Here is an 18118-nt window from a genome sequence, read left to right as displayed (position 1 = left end):
GAACCTGCATACCGGGTGGATCGTATGGCCCTAAGCGCGGGTACCTATTTAGCGGCCCTTTACTCTAAGTCACGGCGCACTCAACCTTTGCCCCCCCAAACCGCGGCGGTGGTTGGGGCCTGGAAACAGGCAACTAAATTGCTCGGTTGGGAGAGGAAGCTCACGGCCCAGACGTCCCTGTGGAAAGGTGAGTTCCTCAAGGAGGTCGTGAGACTTCGCGGCCTCCGCCAGTGGAGCCTGATAGGGATAGACCTACTGGGGGATGTCTGGAAAAGGGGGCGGGTGGTGGAATTCGCAATTCTACAGTCAGAATTTAATATGGGAGATGGCGAGTTCCTCCATTGTCAGCAATTCAAACATGCTATCTATTCGCATTTGTCACAAGGGGATCAGCTACCTGAATATGCCCCACTTGAAGACAGGCTTCTGCTGGACCCAATGATTGACAAAGCTATATCGCTCACATACAAGAAGCTAGTTAACAATATTCCGGATACACTTGGGCCTCTGCGAGAAAAGTGGGAGTCTGACTTGCGACTGCTTGAGGACGATGACTGGAACGAGGCCCTGCAGTGTCCTAGAGAAGTGGCGATCCGAGCTAGGTTCCGACTAGTGCAACTCCGCATCCTTCATAGGTCCTACACCCCACACACGGCGTTGTTTAAAATGGGGTTTGCAACATCGCACTTTTGCCTGAGAGGGTGTGGGGACGAAGGCACATTTTTTCACATCCTTTGGGACTGCCCCAAAATTCGGTCATACTGGGTTAGTCTGAAAGATATCATGGAGGAGGTGGTGGGAGCGGAGGTGCAGCTAGAGGCTAGGTGGCATATTCTAGGGGTCACGGGGGAGGTAACATGGCCTAAGGGAGATAAGGTATGGTTGGCCTTCGCTAGCATGGTAGCGAAAAGGAACATCGCACGTCTCTGGCGGAGTGACTTGATCCCAACGTTAGAGGAATGGGAACGAGACATGGATTGGTGCCAGAGGGCGGAGAAAGTTATCTACAGCAGTCTGGGTTGCCCCAAGAAATGGGAGAAGATTTGGCAGGCGTGGAGGAGATACAGGGGGGAATGGTTGGACACCCCGGAGGGCACGCCGTAGGTTCATCCCTCGTTCAACTTTGCCCTTGACATATATTTTGCACTTTCTTCCCTGGGAGGCCTTTGCCACGTTTTGCACATTGGGTAGGAGGCGGGGGGGGGGGGTGAGAAAGGGGTCGGCTCGGAGGGAAGGGGTTGGGACTCAGGATCCACTGGCTTGGTATTAGACCGTTATTGTATCCACTAAAGACTGACTAGCTAGGTTTCTTCTAATGTAAGCGCTATCCCACTCCCATTACCTCATGATGTGTCATAAGATGGAATTGTTTAATTCAATAAAAAGATTTTTTTTAAAACTGAAGACAAAGACTAGCAGAACGAGTTAAAGAGAAACTCGCTAAAACCAAAGTATCTTACCTGTTCTCTCTCTATCTGGAGTCACCAAAAATGACAGGAAAGTAAATATCGCCATCTGTCCATACACGCCTGCAGGCTGCCGGGAGAACACGCACAGCATAGTAGAGAAGGGCCGATTTGGGAGCTTTATTTGTACTGTAAGTTAGCAGCAGAAGGAAACAAGCTCTCGGCATTGCGTGGCAGGGGGGCGGGGGAGCGCATTCCTTTAAAGTCTGATGCGGGGTGGGGGAGCGGATTCCTTTGAAGTCTGAGGAATGGTGTGCTATGTGCACGCGCCTGGCTCGCATGCACCGTACCCGATCCCCAGTTTGGGTACCTTACTATAATCTCGCCAGCATCCCTAACAGGATTGCTTTAGCGAGACCTAAAAACTGATGAAAACAGCTGCAATGGCACTTTCCATGGAGGCTCTTTCTCACTTACAGTGGACCTGCACTTCTTTCATTATGATTAACAACACCACATGACACCATTGATTTAAAGTTGCATTTTAAAAATTCCAGATACAAAAGAGGTTCAAAATTGAAAGCTATAAAACCAGGTGTTGTCTTTTCATCTTTTTCTGTGGTTGATGCTCTACACAAATTATCAGAGTTATAAATACATTAAGTAAAGTCACTGAACTCTACAAAAGGACATGTTAAAAACAAATTAAACATACTCTCATTTGAGTCAACTTCCATTTTATCTTCTGTATTGGTGCTGCTTGATTCAAACAAACTTTGTTTTGTGCCATCTTCTTCTTCAGAGTCGGTGCTCTCTTCACTATCAGTGCTGCCAGAACTGAGGAAACAAAGTAACAATTTGGTCTAGTACATACATTTATAATTATCACATAATAGAAAACAGACCTAACTGCCTGCAGGTCCTGTGTCTCTTATGATGAAGACTGTAGAAAAGCATTCAGTTTACATCTGCATACGATCTAAAGTTGTTTTTTCAAACTTTAGTCAGTATTACCCTTCATGAAATGTGCAAGGTAAAAATAAACTACATACCTTTAACTGTTATCAGGCATTAATATCTTTCACCCAATCAAATGCTTTTTTAGTGTATTCCTCCATCATCAAATTACAAACTCAGCGACTAATAAAGTAGGTTCACTCTAGGAGCCTAAGCACACCCTTTCGCTATTCTATTTCTCAGCAAGCAATCACTCAATGGAAGTGGATATCACACTCAGATAGGTTTATTTATCTTACTGGGCATGAGTGCTTTTAAGTGATCTTAACACTGGAAAAACTACAGTGAAATATATCTAGTTTGCCCAGATATGTTTCCTGCATCCACATACTTTTTTTAGACAAGATTGTCAAATAGTATTTACCTGGGAAAGGGGAATCAAGCCTTAGCCTCTAATAATGAGGTTTCCGAGAGCAGCATATCCAAATATAACCCATGATCTGGAATTGATCCCCAGACAGAATAGGCTTGTGAAAATGTGCCCTTACCTCCAGATTGCCAATCTACAAATGAGGAAAGAGCTACAAGAGGCTTACCTGCTAATATGTACTGCACGACAACAAGTGTACCCAGTCTTGGACGAATTCTTCCACCTTAACCATGAATATTCTAGTAAGGAAGAGGGTGTCCTATTTATCAACTCTTCCAACTCAATGGTTATTTGGGCAAAAGTCATATCTACTGTAGACCATCCACCTTATTTACTTGTTCTCCCCTGCTGTATACTTGTATTTCTTTGTAATTCTGTGCATTGTATCCCGTATTGCCTGTTCCCCTGGTTACCCCGCTCCCCGCCGCCGTGATCTCGCGGCCACACCCCCTTTTTCTCCGTGTCCTCCCCGCTCCCGCCTCCCAGTTGCTCCTCCCTCCCACTTAGCCTTAAATGGCGACCGTGCGGAGGCGCAGCGGTCACGCGCAGAGGGTGCGCCGATTGTGCGCCGAAGGCGCGCCAAAGGCAAGCCCATCTGCACCCGTCCGCGCCTGGACCGTGCCCAGCGCCAGGACCCCTGCCCCCCAAGGAAGCCCGCCCTCACGACGGACCTACGACGCCGCTACCCTCAACGCACTCAACGCCGGCCGAACCCCCGCCTGCTACCGAGCCACCCCGAAACGCACCCTTCACCTGCCAAGCCTGCAAGTTCTCCTGCCTCCGGACCTGCACCGCACCCGCCAAGCCGAGCACCCGCAGCAACCACCTGAAGTGCATCCTGCTCAACACCCGCTCCGTCCACAGACACGCCGTCGAACTCTGGAACCTGCTCGACACCACATCACCAGACGTCGCCTTCCTCACGGAAACCTGGATGAACGCCTCCTCAGCGCCCGACATCGCCATCCCGGACGGATACAAGATCACCCGGAGGGACCGCGTCAACCAGACTGGAGGAGGCATCGCCATCGTACACAAGAACACCATCCGCATCGCGACCGACTCCAACAACACCTTCTCCGCCGCCGAGCTCCTCCACTTCCAGATACGCACAGACCCAAAGTCAACCCTCAGAGGCACCCTCGTCTACAGACCCTCGGGACCACGCACACACCTCAGTGAAGACATCACGGACTTTATCAGCCCACACGCCCTCCCCTCCGCTGACTATATCCTCCTAGGGGACCTCAACTTCCACCTGGAAAACATCAAGGACCGCAACACCGCCGCCCTGCTGGACAACCTCGCAAACCTCGGACTCAAGCAACTGGTCAATACCCCCACCCACTACGCCGGCCACACGCTTGATCCAGTCTTCTCATCCAGCAAGCACATCACCTTCAGCCACTCCACCGGACTTCACTGGACCGACCACAGCTGCGTCCACTTCAGCTTCAGAAGAACAACGACCCACCACCACCCGCAACAGGTTCCTCACAGGAGCTGGAGCAAAATCACCGCCGAGCAGCTCACCACCTCCCTCAGCCAGAACCCGCCCGCCAGCACAACGGACCCCAACGAAGCAGCCCGCAACTTTACTCAGTGGCTGACCGCCTGCGCAGACGACCTCGCGCCACTGAAGAACCCTCCCAGCAGACCCAGAAGCAAGAAAGCCACCTGGTTCACCGACGAACTCAGGGAATCCAAGAAGTGCTGCCGCACCCTCGAGAAAGCCTGGCTCTGTGACCAGACCACAGACAAATGACCACCCTCAAACAAGCCACCCGCAAGCACCACCAGCTCATCCGCACCACCAAGAAGAAATCACTGAAGGAACGACTGGACAACAACGCCCACGACAGCAAGGAACTCTTCAGCATCGTCAAGGAGTTCTCCAACCCCAGCACCGGCAACAACGACATCACTCCGTCACAAGACCTCTGCGACTCTCTCGCCTCGTTCTTCCACCGCAAGATCGCCAACATCCACAAAAGCTTCGGCGCACCATCCACGCACCCAACCGTCGAACCAACGCCCCCCACCGCCACCCTCCGCACATGGACCACGGTGACCACCGAAGACACAGCCCGCACGATGAACGCCATCCACTCAGGATCTCCAACCGACCCCTGCCCCCACCCAGTCTTCAACAAGGCCGACTCCATTATCGCACCCCAACTCCGGGACATCATCAACATCTCCTTCAACACCGCCACCTTCCCGGAGAGCTGGAAGCATGCAGAGCTCAGCGCCCTACTGAAGAAACCAACAGCGGACCCCACCGACCTCAAGAACTTTCGCCCCATCTCGCTTCTCCCTTTTCCTGCCAAAGTCATCGAGAAGACCGTCAACAAACATCTTGCCGCCTTCCTCGAGACGAACGGATCCCTTGACCCCTCGCAGTCCGGTTTCCGAGCCAACCACAGCACAGAGACCGCCCTCATCGCTGCCACCGACTACATCAGAACCCTGCTCGACAACGGGGAAACAGCAGCCCTTATCCTCCTGGACCTCTCCGCACCCTAGTCCAACGCCTCGGCAACACAGGTGTCCAAGAGAAGGCACTGGAATGGATCATCTTGTTCCTCGCCGGAAGAACACAGAGTCCGCCTCCCCCCGTTTTGATCAGAGGCCACCGAAGTCATCTGCGGCGTACCGCAAGGATCATCACTCAGCCCCACCCTCTTCAACGTCTACATGAGACCCCTTGCAGCCATCGCACGCCAACACAACCTCAACAACATCTCCTATGCCGACGACACCCAACTGATCCTCTCCCTCACCAGAGACCCCGCCACTGCCAGAACTAGCCTACACGAAGGGATGAAAGACGTCGCCGAGTGGATGAAGAACAGCCGCCTGAAACTGAACTCAGACAAGACGGAAGTCCTCATCCTGGGTCCATCGCCCTCCGCCTGGGATGACTCCTGGTGGCCCCCCGCCCTGGGCATCACTCCCAAGCCAACAGACCACGCACGCAACCTGGGCTTCATCCTGGACTCCTCCCTCTCGATGACCAGACAAGTCAACGCCGTCTCCTCATCATGCTTCTTCCGATGGATCCGACTGAAACCAGGAAGACGGTCACCCAGGCACTCGTCACAAGCCGACTGGACTACGGAAACGACCCTCTATGCCGGAACCACAGCCAAGCTACAGAAAAGACTCCAACGCATCCAGAATGCCTCCACCCGACTCATCCTGGACATCCCCCGACGCAGCCACATCTCCGGCCACCTGAGGGACCTGCACTGGCTCCCCGTCAACAAGAGAATCACGTTCAGACTCCTCACCCACGCACACAAGTCCCTCCACGACCTGGGCCCCAAGTACCTCAACGACCGCCTGACCTTCTACACGCCCACCCACCAGCTACGTTCGACAAGCCTCGCCCTCGCCGCACCACGCATCCGAAGAGCCACCGCCGGAAGATCCTTCTCCTACCTGGCGGCCAAGACATGGAACTCCCTCCCCACCCACCTTCGGCTGACCCAGGACCATCTCGCCTTCAGGAGACAACTCAAGACCTGGCTGTTCGAGCAATAGCAGACCCCTTCCCCCAAGCGCCTTGAGACCCTTCCGGGTGAGTAGTGCGCTATACAAATGCTATGATTGATTGATTGATTGGTTCTTGCTGAGTTTTTTCGGATCTTAGTGGGCAGTTTGTTAGCATTATGATCCTCTAGCCAAACAGCCCTAGCTGCATGTGCTATTTCCCTTGAAATCGAGAATATTGAGAAGGGGCTTCACAGTATAGCTGCCACTAATTACTGTCTATTGCCAGTGCCTCTGGGAGATTTAAGCAACTATTGAGCTCTACCGAGAAAATAAGTGGTAGTCTGCTGCAACTAGAATTGTACGCGACTTGAGAGAAAAAGATATGGTTCTGCTGAAAGGTCTACATGCAGGTCTAACTCAAGAAACAACAAACTCTGAAGCCACTAGCTCCTAGAGAGGGGACCATCAATTGAAAAGAAGAAAACAAAGAATCACAGCTGAGCTACAGGACGGAATCAACCTTGTTATAGTGCACGCAGAGTGAGTGGATGACAACTTGGCGCCCATGAATGAATGAATGAATGAATGAATGAAAATAATTTATAACGCGCAACTAAAACCGTAAGGTGTCAAGGCGCCTAACAAAATAAATAAAAAACGGCAAGTCAGACTACAAATATGCGCGCACAAAAAGACGGGTCTTCAGGGCCTTTCTGAATAGCTGCAGAGTAGGGAGGGCCCTAAGTTCCATAGGAAGAACATTCCACCACTTGGGTGCCAGGTTGGAAAAGGCTTTGCCTCCCCATCTAGCTTTTCGGATACGGGGGACTGATAGGAGAGCCTTGTTAGAGGAACGTAAGTTCCTACAAGGGCTATAACAGGACAGGATAGACCCAATTCCTATGGACCTGTTTCTTGCCAGAGCCCTATAAACCAGACACAGGGTTTTAAACAGGATACGATCCTCCATAGGAAGCCAGTGAAGCCGGTGCTTTTAACTTTAGTGCTCTGGATCAAGGAACACTAAATGCCCCTCCTTCCAATGAGGTGAGCTATCCTTACCTTGGTTCAGGTAGAGATGGCGGGGTAGTTTAACACACTTGTCTATGACGAATGCCTTAAGAAGAATTTTCATTTTACCACCTCCTAAGCTCCTTACTGATGCCATTTATGCCTGTAGTTGCCGGTTATATGGTTTTCACCAAGGTTAAAATTCTGAAAAACTGAAAATGAAGTATAACCTTCCTCCCTCCGAAGTTGACCGATATCCTCAGCTACCAACTACAACTACAAGGCCCTGATCTAATTCCCAACAGACTTTGTACACTGTAGTAGAAGGAAAAAGTTACTTACATTGTAAGCATCTGTTTATGGCACATAGTGCTGTAGATTAACATGCTGTGCATACTCCTGCCATATAGTGTTGGGTCCGGGTGTGTGCAAGTTGTTTGTCTTCGGCAAAGTCTTTTGAGTCAGGAGGTAGAGTGACTCTTCTCTTTGGTGATGATGTGCTTGGGCATCAACTCTATTGTTAGATTGCTTTGCTGCACGGCGGGTGAGGATGGAGTGTGAAATTAAGTGATAGGTATGAGATGTCAATGCTTAAGAGGAAAAAAGGATATATTACAAGATACTGCAACGGCCACAGGTGTCCAGGGAGGAGGGTGGGCTCATGTGAATCTACAGTAGCATATGCCACAAACTGATGCTTACAGGTTTTAACATTTTCTGCTTGAGGCACCACCGTAAGGCACTTGATGTATACAAGAGATGCAGTAGTGACCCGAAAGGGGAGGGCTTTGAACTGGTAGTGCCTTCCGTCTAGCACAAACCTGAGATATCAGAGATGTGCCGGGTGTATTGGAATGTGGAAACAGCCATCCTTTAGATCTAGTGCAGACAAAGTTGCTTGCTGGAGAAGCGGGATGACGTCTTGAAGGGTTACCTTGTGGAAGTGTTCTAAAAGGATGTGTTCGTTTTAGGGCCTGAGGTCTAAAGAGACACTCCTGTACCCTGATGGTTGAGGACGGGTTCGGGTGTCCCTTTGAGGAGATGGGTTATGACAGTCTGAGTAGTGTTTGATGTTCCGCTGATAACCTGTGTAGGAAAGTGTAGCTTTTTGAGATACTCACCCCCACTTTTTGCTCTAGTACTGATGCTTTTTGACTAAAGGTGTACTACTTCCCTGATAACCAGGCACCCACTGCCAGTGCTTTTTCCCTTATAACAAGGTAAATGTTGAATTTTAACAAATGGCAATGACTTTATTACCCCTATAAGTTCCTAGTAAATGATACCCCTGGTACCCAGGGTATGGGTACCAAAAAGGGTCCCTATGGGCTGCAGCATGTATTATGCCACCCAAAGGGATCCATGCCAAAAACTGCAAGCAGATTGCCAAAGGGATCCACGCCAAAAACTGCAAGCAGATTGTCATTGCCGGATGTGTGAAATGGTACAAGCGATTTTGAAAACATGACATGACACACTCCTTGTGCACCATACCAAGGTACACTTCATATACTATAAGTCCCTCCACCAGCAGGCCTTAGTGACCTAAGGCAGCGTGCATTATATTATGTGAGGGCACATCCGCATGAGCAGATAGGCCCCTATAATATGTCTAGTTCCATCGTGAGATATTGAAAGTGACGAGGCAGCCATCTTAAGGACATGTACTGGACACTGGTCATTACAAGTTAACCAGCTACACTATGGCTGCATTGAAACCAATGTTGTATGTTATCAAACACCTTTTCTTAATAAATCTGTACTAAGCCAGTACTAGATTTATTATGACATGCACCCATAGGGAACCTTAAAGGGCCCTCTGAGAACCTACTAGTCCTCTAGTGTGTTGACTGACTGGTATCATTCAACCTGCCACCACAGAAGAGTTTGACTCCCTGTAGGTGAGAAAACACACTCTCAGAGGCCAGACAATGCCTGCTCTGGGGAAAGGTGTTCACGCCTCTTCCATCAGGATGGCTAGTGAATTAGCATGTCAAGGCCAGAGGCGTCAAAGCCTTTGCCCACTTAAATATGCAACATCGGCTTCCCCCGGAGAACCACTACCCCCTGAGACTCATTTGGCACCACAGCAGGTAGGAGATTAGTCAGAAGCCATGTCACACTTTCACGCTAGGCAGACCCATAAGGTTGGCCCCCTAACGTGGACAGCGAAGAAAGGGTTTTACCATTTTGAATTTGGTGAAACTAGTAACTGTGCCAGGTGTATGCCTACTCTCCCCAGTAAGAGGTCATATAGCGTTGTGCAGTTTCCACCAATCAGTTGGAAGTGCAGTTTGTGGACATAAACTTAGGACTGGTGCCAGACTAATTGCATACACCCCCGTAGGATAAGTTGGCCCTGGTACTGGCTAGCCCACAGGGCCACTGCCAGCAGACCCTAAACTAACAGGTACCAAACAGTTTTGGCAACCACTGAACATTACAAATCTGGTCCCTCAGGAACCATGGTGGCAGGTTTCAAACGTTCGCTCAGTCACTTGTGCTTTTCTTTTGCTCACAGAAGTATACAAAGAAAACACGAAGGGGAATTTTCAATATTTATGGAACCAAAGTGATTGCCATATAGAAGATATGGGCTGCGATGATTAATAGACAGAAATAGATAAAAGTTATAAGTGTCAACACAGAAAATAAAACAAAGAGTTCCACCATCTTCTTGAGACAAGTTATCTATGCATACAAATAAAGGATTATAACAATCAAGCGTACTCCTAAGAAACTATCCCTAACTTTGTTGTCTAGGGTGTGAGTGTGTGTTCTTCCAAGAAAAGCCCCTTCTGGATCATCCAACACGTTTACCTGGTGGGTAAGACTGTAGGAACCAGTTTGTTCACGAACAGGACACCCCTCACAGAGATGTCAGTCAGCTGCTAGGTGAAAGTATCAGCATGCAGGGACCCCTCGAGATCAGCAGAAGTGTCTCCTCTGAATATTTTAGGAAACAAAAGGTTATATATAGAAAATGGTATCCTTGCCTCAGGTTGAGATTGTAATAGGGAAACCACTGTGTGTTCAACAAATAGGGTTGTCGCCATAAGGATGTGATAATAAAACACATTTGTATTACGCATGTAAGAGTCCTTGCACCAAATGCAAAGGCAGTGTGATAGGATTCTCATGAAGTGTTTTGTGTCTGCAAGGTTGGTGTTTCTCCAAAACTAATACAAGCATCACAAATGCAAAATGTGTGTCAAATGTTAATGTGGTAAATAGAGGGCAACTTAAGGGAAAAGATGCGTGTGAATACAAGAAGGGGGTAGTCACCCAAGAGGTAAATAGCCCATTGGCTACTACCCTTCGCTTCCATAAATTAACTATTATGGGGTCCCTCTGACACCAGGAACTCCGATTTGTATACTGGTAACCAAATACTGTACAAAGAAAAGCCGAAACTGAGAATAGAGGTCCCTCATCGAAATCAGCGCCAAACCCTGCTTGGCTGCTTCCACTGCACTGATCAAAGACTGACTAGTCCATAAGCTGACAGACTCCACAAACCCTTGGAGGGCCTTTCTTACCTTAAACAACCAAGCAGCATCTCCCTTTGGGTGGAGGAGCCATCCTTCTGCTTCTGCAGGAACGGACAGCACCAACCCAGTACTTCGTGTTGTGGGCCATTGGGCCCACCAAGAGCAACTCGCCAGAAAGAGGGTTTTGTGAGTTCAGGAGGCCACACCCGTCGCTCTCACAAAGTCTCAAACCGCTGACTCCGCTCAGCACAAACACCCTGGGTATAGACGCCCTTGCTACTACCAAGGCCTGCTGCGTGTCCAGTCCAGACACCATCAACGCAAACACTAACCTGTCGTTGAGGGACTTCAGGATCTGCCAGGTCTTCATCCAGAGTGGCCCTGCTCTCCTGTTTTCTCTTTCTCCAGGTTGTCCAAACCAAGTAAGAGCTTCTAACTGCAGCTATGCGCTGAACAAATCTCTACACCCGAACCCCCAGCCCAGGTTTAAGTAAACTGACTGCGTCCCGGTGCTTTAGAGACCCTGCTGGGTTTGCCCTCAAGTTCCCACTTGCAACCTTTATTTTTGCAGGTACTACTTGTAGGAAGCTGTATATACTATACTAAAGTGAGGTATAGTATGCACAGAGTCCAGTGGAACCCAAAAGGTAGGCAGAGGTAAAGTAGACAGCACCTCACTCTCTATTTGTGGTACTGTGGTCGAGCAGTAAGGCTTTATAAAAGGACAGTGTTAAGCATTTATTGTACACAGTCAGCAAATGAATTCACGCACTCAAAGACTGAACTTCAGACCAATTATTTTTGTTTAAAAATATTCTTTTAGTTATTTTATTTCCTAGAACCAAGCAAGCCTGGCACAGGTAAGTGATAAATACTTTGCAGTAAATATACAGTTGAAATACAGTTTGGATTGTAATGGTATAAGCACTTTGTTTTGACTTACAATATTTTTACTAAGAAATGTAATGCTTTGCAAATACAGTACATATACTTTGAATGGGCTTTTTAGTAAATTGACCAGTACATTAATTTCAGATTACTTTTCTTACACAGTGTAGTATACCTGGACACTACACTGGGACAATTCCTGTGAACAGGTAAGCAAAAGCGTTTTGTTTGTTAGTACAATTTTAAAGAATTTCTTTAGGTTTTCCAACTCCACACTTGGAAACTTTTCATAGAAAAACAGTCAATGTTATCCTATGGAGGAAAATAGTGTTATCGGATTAAAGGCAAGTACTTTGTTATGGGAGTTGGTGTTCTGGGGATAGACTCAGGAGTCCCTCATGCTTAAGAATGCACTCTTGTTACACCCTCAACGGCTCTAGGGCCGCCAGGTGCATAGTGCAGAGGCCCAATGTATCCAAAGGGGGATAGGGGGCCTCTGGTTGGTGGCTGCTGACGAGCAGGCCACTGGGTTGTGGGAGCAAAGCTTCTGGACTTAAGCTCAGGGTAAATGGGGGTTTAGGCCAGCACAAACGATGCACCCTCAGCGGTACTAGGGCCGCCAGTGCTGTTTTGGCATTGGAATCCCTCTAGCCTTCATTGGGGAGTCTCTGGTTTGCAAAAGCACTGCAGGCTCGGGGACGAAGGTCTTCGGTGTTCTACCACCACTGGCAGAGATACGTTGGGATCTTGTGGGTTCGGTTGGGCCTCCCAAGGCCGTGGGGTGTCGGGTGCAGAGGTGCCTTTTAGGGTTGGATCTTCTTACCAGTTCCTGATCGCCGTTGCGGGGACCTTCCGGTTTGAGGCTGCAGGAGTCGGTTGGAGGCTTGAGGCAGGTCAGGGGTCATCGGATCTCTGGTCAGAATCGCAGGGGGACCTCCTCTTGGTGTTGGGCCACTCTGGCTGTAGGCGTCGTGAGCAGACCCGCAAATCCTTGTGGAACTGGAGTCTGTTTGAACAAATCTGGTGTTTACGGGAGTGTGTCTTTGGGATTGTTGGTAGGCAGGTCCTCCGGGTTTGTCGAGGGGCTTGCCTTAGCTGTGCCTGCTTTGGAGTCACACAAGACCGCGCTAAAATAGGCTACAGTTGGAATTGCACTTAGTAAAAGTGTCAGGTTGAGCCACTAAAAGATAAAAGACCAAAAACATCTCTTGGATACGAAGAAAAAAAGCTTCAGAGCCACACTGCACAAACATACCTAGTCTGGACTAGTAAATCAGTATTACACGATTTTGTCTTCTTGCCCCTCCTACCTGCCATTGCATGGCCTGCAAGCCTAGCGTACCATCACCCTGCCACAATTTCCAAAGACATCTAACCTGACACGCCCAACCTCCCTATATTACTTCTATTTGGTTGAAAACCGAGTTGTCTGACTACTGTTAAGTCCAAGCATGTACATAGGCAAGTGCCACAGCACCATCCGAAAGAGAGATAAACCACAAACTGCCAGGTCAGGTTCACTGAGAACTGGAACACAGGCAACCGAAGACCGGTCCATGGAGGACTTGGACTGGCAGTCCCAATAAACTGTTCCTATTGGAGCAGGGCCAAGACTGATTTGCACAAGGATGGGCCCAAACTGAGGTTGCAGCGTGTACAAAACAACAATAGACTGGGATTCAAGCAGGAGTAATTACCTGTAGCTGAAATTAACTAAAGCATTCCATTCATCGATTTATGTATACTTTAGTGCATCTTTAAAGCGATAACTTATTTTTTTAATTTCTGGAAAAGTGAAACCTGCCCCTGCCTACAACCACCAGCTGCCAGGGAACTTAAAACAGAATAGATATAGATACAAATTAAGCCTTACCCATAACACCCCCTCATCCACCCTGGAGTATACCTCTAATCCCAGTCATTACAAAATCAAGCAGGCCAGAGAACTTAAGTCAACCTTTTAGAGGTACCTGAGAGGGCCTATCAGCCGCAGGACCTTAAACTTCTCTGTAGGTTTGCAGACTAAGTCCGTTACTTCCTGGGGGCTGTCAGGCATACTACTATCAGATACACGAGGCATGTAATTTCCATACATTTCGTGGCCAAAAGTGTGATGCATGGTCACGGTTTGTTCTAAAAATGTGGGCTATTCTGCTCTACAGTAAGGGAGACCTTTTCCAGGCTTAGATTTCCCAGACCTTGAACAGCCATGGTCTATGATACAGAGTTGTGTGTGCACCCCCAGAGATTCAGGATCACACTGTTTTGCTGCGCATAGACTAATGCATTTCTAGGGGATATAAGAGGGTGTATACGTTCATCATCCACCCGGAAATATAGGCCTCAAGATGGGACTATTAAGCATCTTGTCTACATAACTCAACACTGCTTCCCAGTGACAATGCCAGAGTATGTGAATTCACAAGCCCATTCCTCCTTAACCCTTCCAGTCTTCAGATGTGTTCATTCTATTTGTGGACCCTCTCCTGCAAATAGTACCAGTAAGACACCAACTTAATTAGATTTTCTTTGATAGCTGCACTGGGTGCTATAATTTATGCTCTTTGGAAGATCGCGTTCCACTTGCTAGCGCTCAGGGTTCTGCTCTGTTCCTTCTCTCTCCCATCGTTTTTGTTCTGCTGACTTGGCTGTTAGTTTATTAGTCAATTAAAACCATAAACAAAATCCCAGTTTAAAAATACATAAAAAAATAGAGAAAAGGGGGATTTATCATACAACTAGTACAGCCACAGATCTTCGCACTACATGCACTTTACTTTCTTCAACTTTCCTACCTGACTTTTCTGCAGCTTGCCCCAATAGGAGTTGTTCACATACTTCTGACAATTAGATTGTCCTCTGATTTAGTAATAAGCCATTTCCCAAATGCTAGCAGGGTTGTTCCCCGTCCCTATCTCTGTGACGTGCCTGTAGGTACCAAAACCTTTCCCCTGCTGGCAACTCAATCCCTTTTATCTGCTCAATGGATTTAATCACTCCTAGTTGCTCTTTCTGCCACTTCCTAAAATCCTCCTGTGATCCCCAGGGTTGCCAATTATTGTGGTTAAGGGGAATGCCACTGTGACCATGTCCAATATGACACCAATGTCCCATGCCCTCATCACCGCTTTGTCACGGGAAAAAATCCAGCCCCCATGCTCTTTGCTTTGAATGAACTCAGACTATTTTCTAAACATATGTGCCTGCTATGACCTCGACTATAAAACACCATTGCTGTTCAGTTTGTGTGCGATGCCACGCCACCTGCCTTCCAAAGGTAGAAGCGGGAGAATCTGAGCCATGTACTTTAGTCTTGGTGGTGCCGTCTTCTTGACCGTGGAGATGCGTCCAAATCATGAGCGCCAAGCATTGTGCCAGTTCTGTAAATCTGTTTTCAACTGCTTTGTTCGGATCAAGTACTTGTTCGTGCGGTCTCAGCTAATGGGAATTTTAGTTTTAGGCAGGTAGGGGATACCTTCCGGTGCGCATTGCAGGGGTAGTTGAGCCATTATGCTCATTCTTGCCTTCTGCTGCATATTCAATCTAGGGATTTGGGATATTTGTATATTCATTATTTTTTTAAACATCTTTTTATTGAAAGAAAAAACAGTTCCATCTTAGTACACATTTTGGAGCAGTGAAAGAGCAGAATTAGCTTACAGTGTGAAAATCACATCAATCCAATCATTAACGGTTTTTGGGATGATCCATCTCTAGTCCAGTGTACCCTCGAGCCCGACTCTAGCCCTCAGTCCGTCCCCTGTCCCTCTAACCACCTTCCCTCTGGACCCCTCCTCCTCCCCCACCCCCCTTTCAGAAATGCAGATTGTACCTAAGCCTAAACCCATAGCCTCCCTGGAAGGAGGGAACCTAGGCAATGCACGGGCGATGCCCGACTGGTCAGGGTCCCACTACTCATCCTCCGAGGCGTTCAGCCACTCTCCTCTGTACCTTCTCCAGGCCTGCCAGATCTTTTCCCACTTCCTGGGGCAGCCCCTACTGTTATATATGACCTTTTCCGCCCTATGACACCAATCCAAGTCCCGTTCCCATTCCTCTATTGTTGGTAGCAGGTCACTCCCCCAGAGACGTGCGATATTTCTCTTTGTTCCAAACAAAGAAGAGAGTAAGGGAGTTTGTTCACTCAAAGGTGAACTAGAGACTTCTCCTATTCCCCTGGGAGGAAATGTATCAAAAACAGAAAGAGGAGTATCCCCTATGAACTTGAAGAGCAGACGTATCTGGAGGACCGGTTCTTGGCAAAAAGGAGGCAATTCATCCTTTTGAAAGAAACCCCTCACTCACCACCTAGTGGTGACATGCTTCATCATCGGGGTCCACCTTGGCGTCCTAGCGACACCAAGGTGTGCTGCGACACCTGGACTACAGTGGAGCGGGTTATGGCTGTGGGTGCAAAAAAATAAATGTTAAAAATTGTCCTGGTTGTACTCAGAAAATCTAGTTTTAATTATAGAGCAACTGAACAATGTTTTAAAAATATCTACGGGCGAGATCCTGGTAGGGGGGGTTACGACCAAAGGGATCTCTATATGTGTTGAGTGGTCAACATGTTTCTACCATAAGGGCTATTGCCCGGTATTCGTCAGGACCAGAAAAAACAGGTGGACAGGGGGTGCGTGCTCCCTAAAAAGCACACCCGTCCTTGGTCCCCTGTGTGCCTCCTGGCAAAAATAGCCAGTGGTAGGTGCTGCTCAATAAAATAAGTGAGCAGGCGAATAAGCAAAAAAGAGACCTGTGAGGAGAGAAGAGTGGATAAAGAACAATCAGGTATTGAGTGATAGACTTACTCTCCTGTAACGTCGTGCAGTCTCTCAGTGCAATGGAAATATAGTGCCAAAAGAAAGGGGAGTGGGTCTCCAGATTTACATAATACCGTGGTGAAGGAGTGAGATACTAGTCAACATCTATGCCAAAGGATAGGTGCACGCGAGTTGCATGCGGTGCTAGCACGACCCATGGGGGATTGAGTATTGAGTATAAGATACTTGCACTACATGGAACATGTCTGTCACGTGGTGCCTAGGCTACTCGCAAGATATTAAGTGACAGGGCGGTACCTCTACCATTGTAGGTGAATGTACGGTGGGGTGATCTAAGGCATAGCTGTAACTCGGTAGTGCTATATACATTTGTCAGCATCTGACTCAAACGTGTGAGTGAATAACATTAAATTAACATACATAACGAACACACATGTAACACTGAGGGACACACTTGAGCTCAAAATGACATGGGACTGGGCTTACTCGAATAAGAGTACTCAGCGCTTCAACGGGCAGGGTGTAGGGTCAATGCCTGTAGCGTAACATATTCTGTAAGAAACAAACAGAGCGCGAGCGTTGTAAATCTCTGCGCCGCTCAAGGCGCTATGTGGGTGGTGAGCGGCGCCCTCGTGGACCCGGTACTGGGTTGTGTACCCGGGAGCTGGAATCGTGAAACTACTTACAGTTGCAGGCAGGGAAGATCATGGTCGACCTACTCCTCGCGTCCACTGCTCGGCTAGTGATTGCGAGGGCAGCTGGACGCGGTAAAGAGGAGTCGGCCGCTTCCGGGTTTGGGCGCGGCCTGGGCGGGTTGGGGGCGGGGCTAGCAGTACGCGGTGGCATGCTGTCGGTAGCTAGGCTACCGTCGAGAGACAACCAGCAGGTTAGGTTGTTTCACAACACTGGGCAGGTTGGGTAGGCTCGCGGAGCTACCCCGCAGTGCTAGTATTAATGAAAATAAAGCGTGAGGTTCACGTCAGGGCATACAGTGTAGAAATAATTATTTACACAGCATGGTGATTTCAAAGGGGTAAGAGAGTAGACAGTGTAAAAATTATTATTTACACTGCATGGTGATTACAAAGGGGTAAGAGAGGGGGGTTCTGAAGGGGAAAACATAGGATGTGTGACCGGTACTGGGTCAATGGTGGGCGAGATACCACAGTGTCAGGAGTCAGCCTCATTACAAGGTTTTGGAAGTGATAAATTAACAAATTAACAATATTGGGTCACGTGGGGAATGGCCCAATACAGGGGCGCCAGTGTGGCGCAAAAGGCCCAGGGTAATTCATAAACAGGCCTATGGTATTTTTGTAGTGTGAGGAACACTAAGTTAGAAGCTCAGTAGAGCAAAGCTTGGAAATATAGTAAGAGTATCAAGTGGTTAATAATACTCTGTTCTTAATTCCTGGTCGGAGTGACCATGGAAATAGAGTCTCACTTCAGCACCGAGTTCCATGGAATATTGTCGTTGAGCCCAATTTTGTGAGAGGAAAGACGATAAATCCATCGCTGCTCTTTTTCAAACAGTCGTGCTTGTGCATTAGGACCTGGTTGGATCTGCTCAATTACCGTCCATCTCATGTCGTTGGGGGTGTGATGGGCTGTGAGAAAATGGTCAGTAAGCCTGGTGTTCGTTTTTTTGCATCGGAT

The 18118-nt window shown here is 48.3% G+C and overlaps 1 protein-coding gene across 10 annotated transcripts in view; it reads right to left on the bottom strand.

Moving 5' to 3' along the window:
- PPP6R3 (protein phosphatase 6 regulatory subunit 3) overlaps positions 1 to 18118 on the bottom strand; it is a 1896334-nt gene that overhangs the window by 391853 nt on the left and 1486363 nt on the right. For all 10 annotated transcript variants that reach the window (XM_078682862.1, XM_078682861.1, XM_078682859.1 and 7 more), the window contains one exon: positions 2122 to 2243. In XM_078682862.1, coding sequence (XP_078538988.1) covers positions 2122 to 2243 — 122 coding nt within the window. The remainder of the gene's footprint in view (positions 1 to 2121; positions 2244 to 18118) is intronic.

Source organism: Lissotriton helveticus, chromosome 3_1 (genome assembly GCF_964261635.1).
Source record: "Lissotriton helveticus chromosome 3_1, aLisHel1.1, whole genome shotgun sequence".
Lineage (NCBI taxonomy): Eukaryota > Metazoa > Chordata > Amphibia > Caudata > Salamandridae > Lissotriton > Lissotriton helveticus.
Note: the sequence above shows the minus strand (reverse complement) of the source record. Positions and strands in the feature narration are given on the sequence as shown.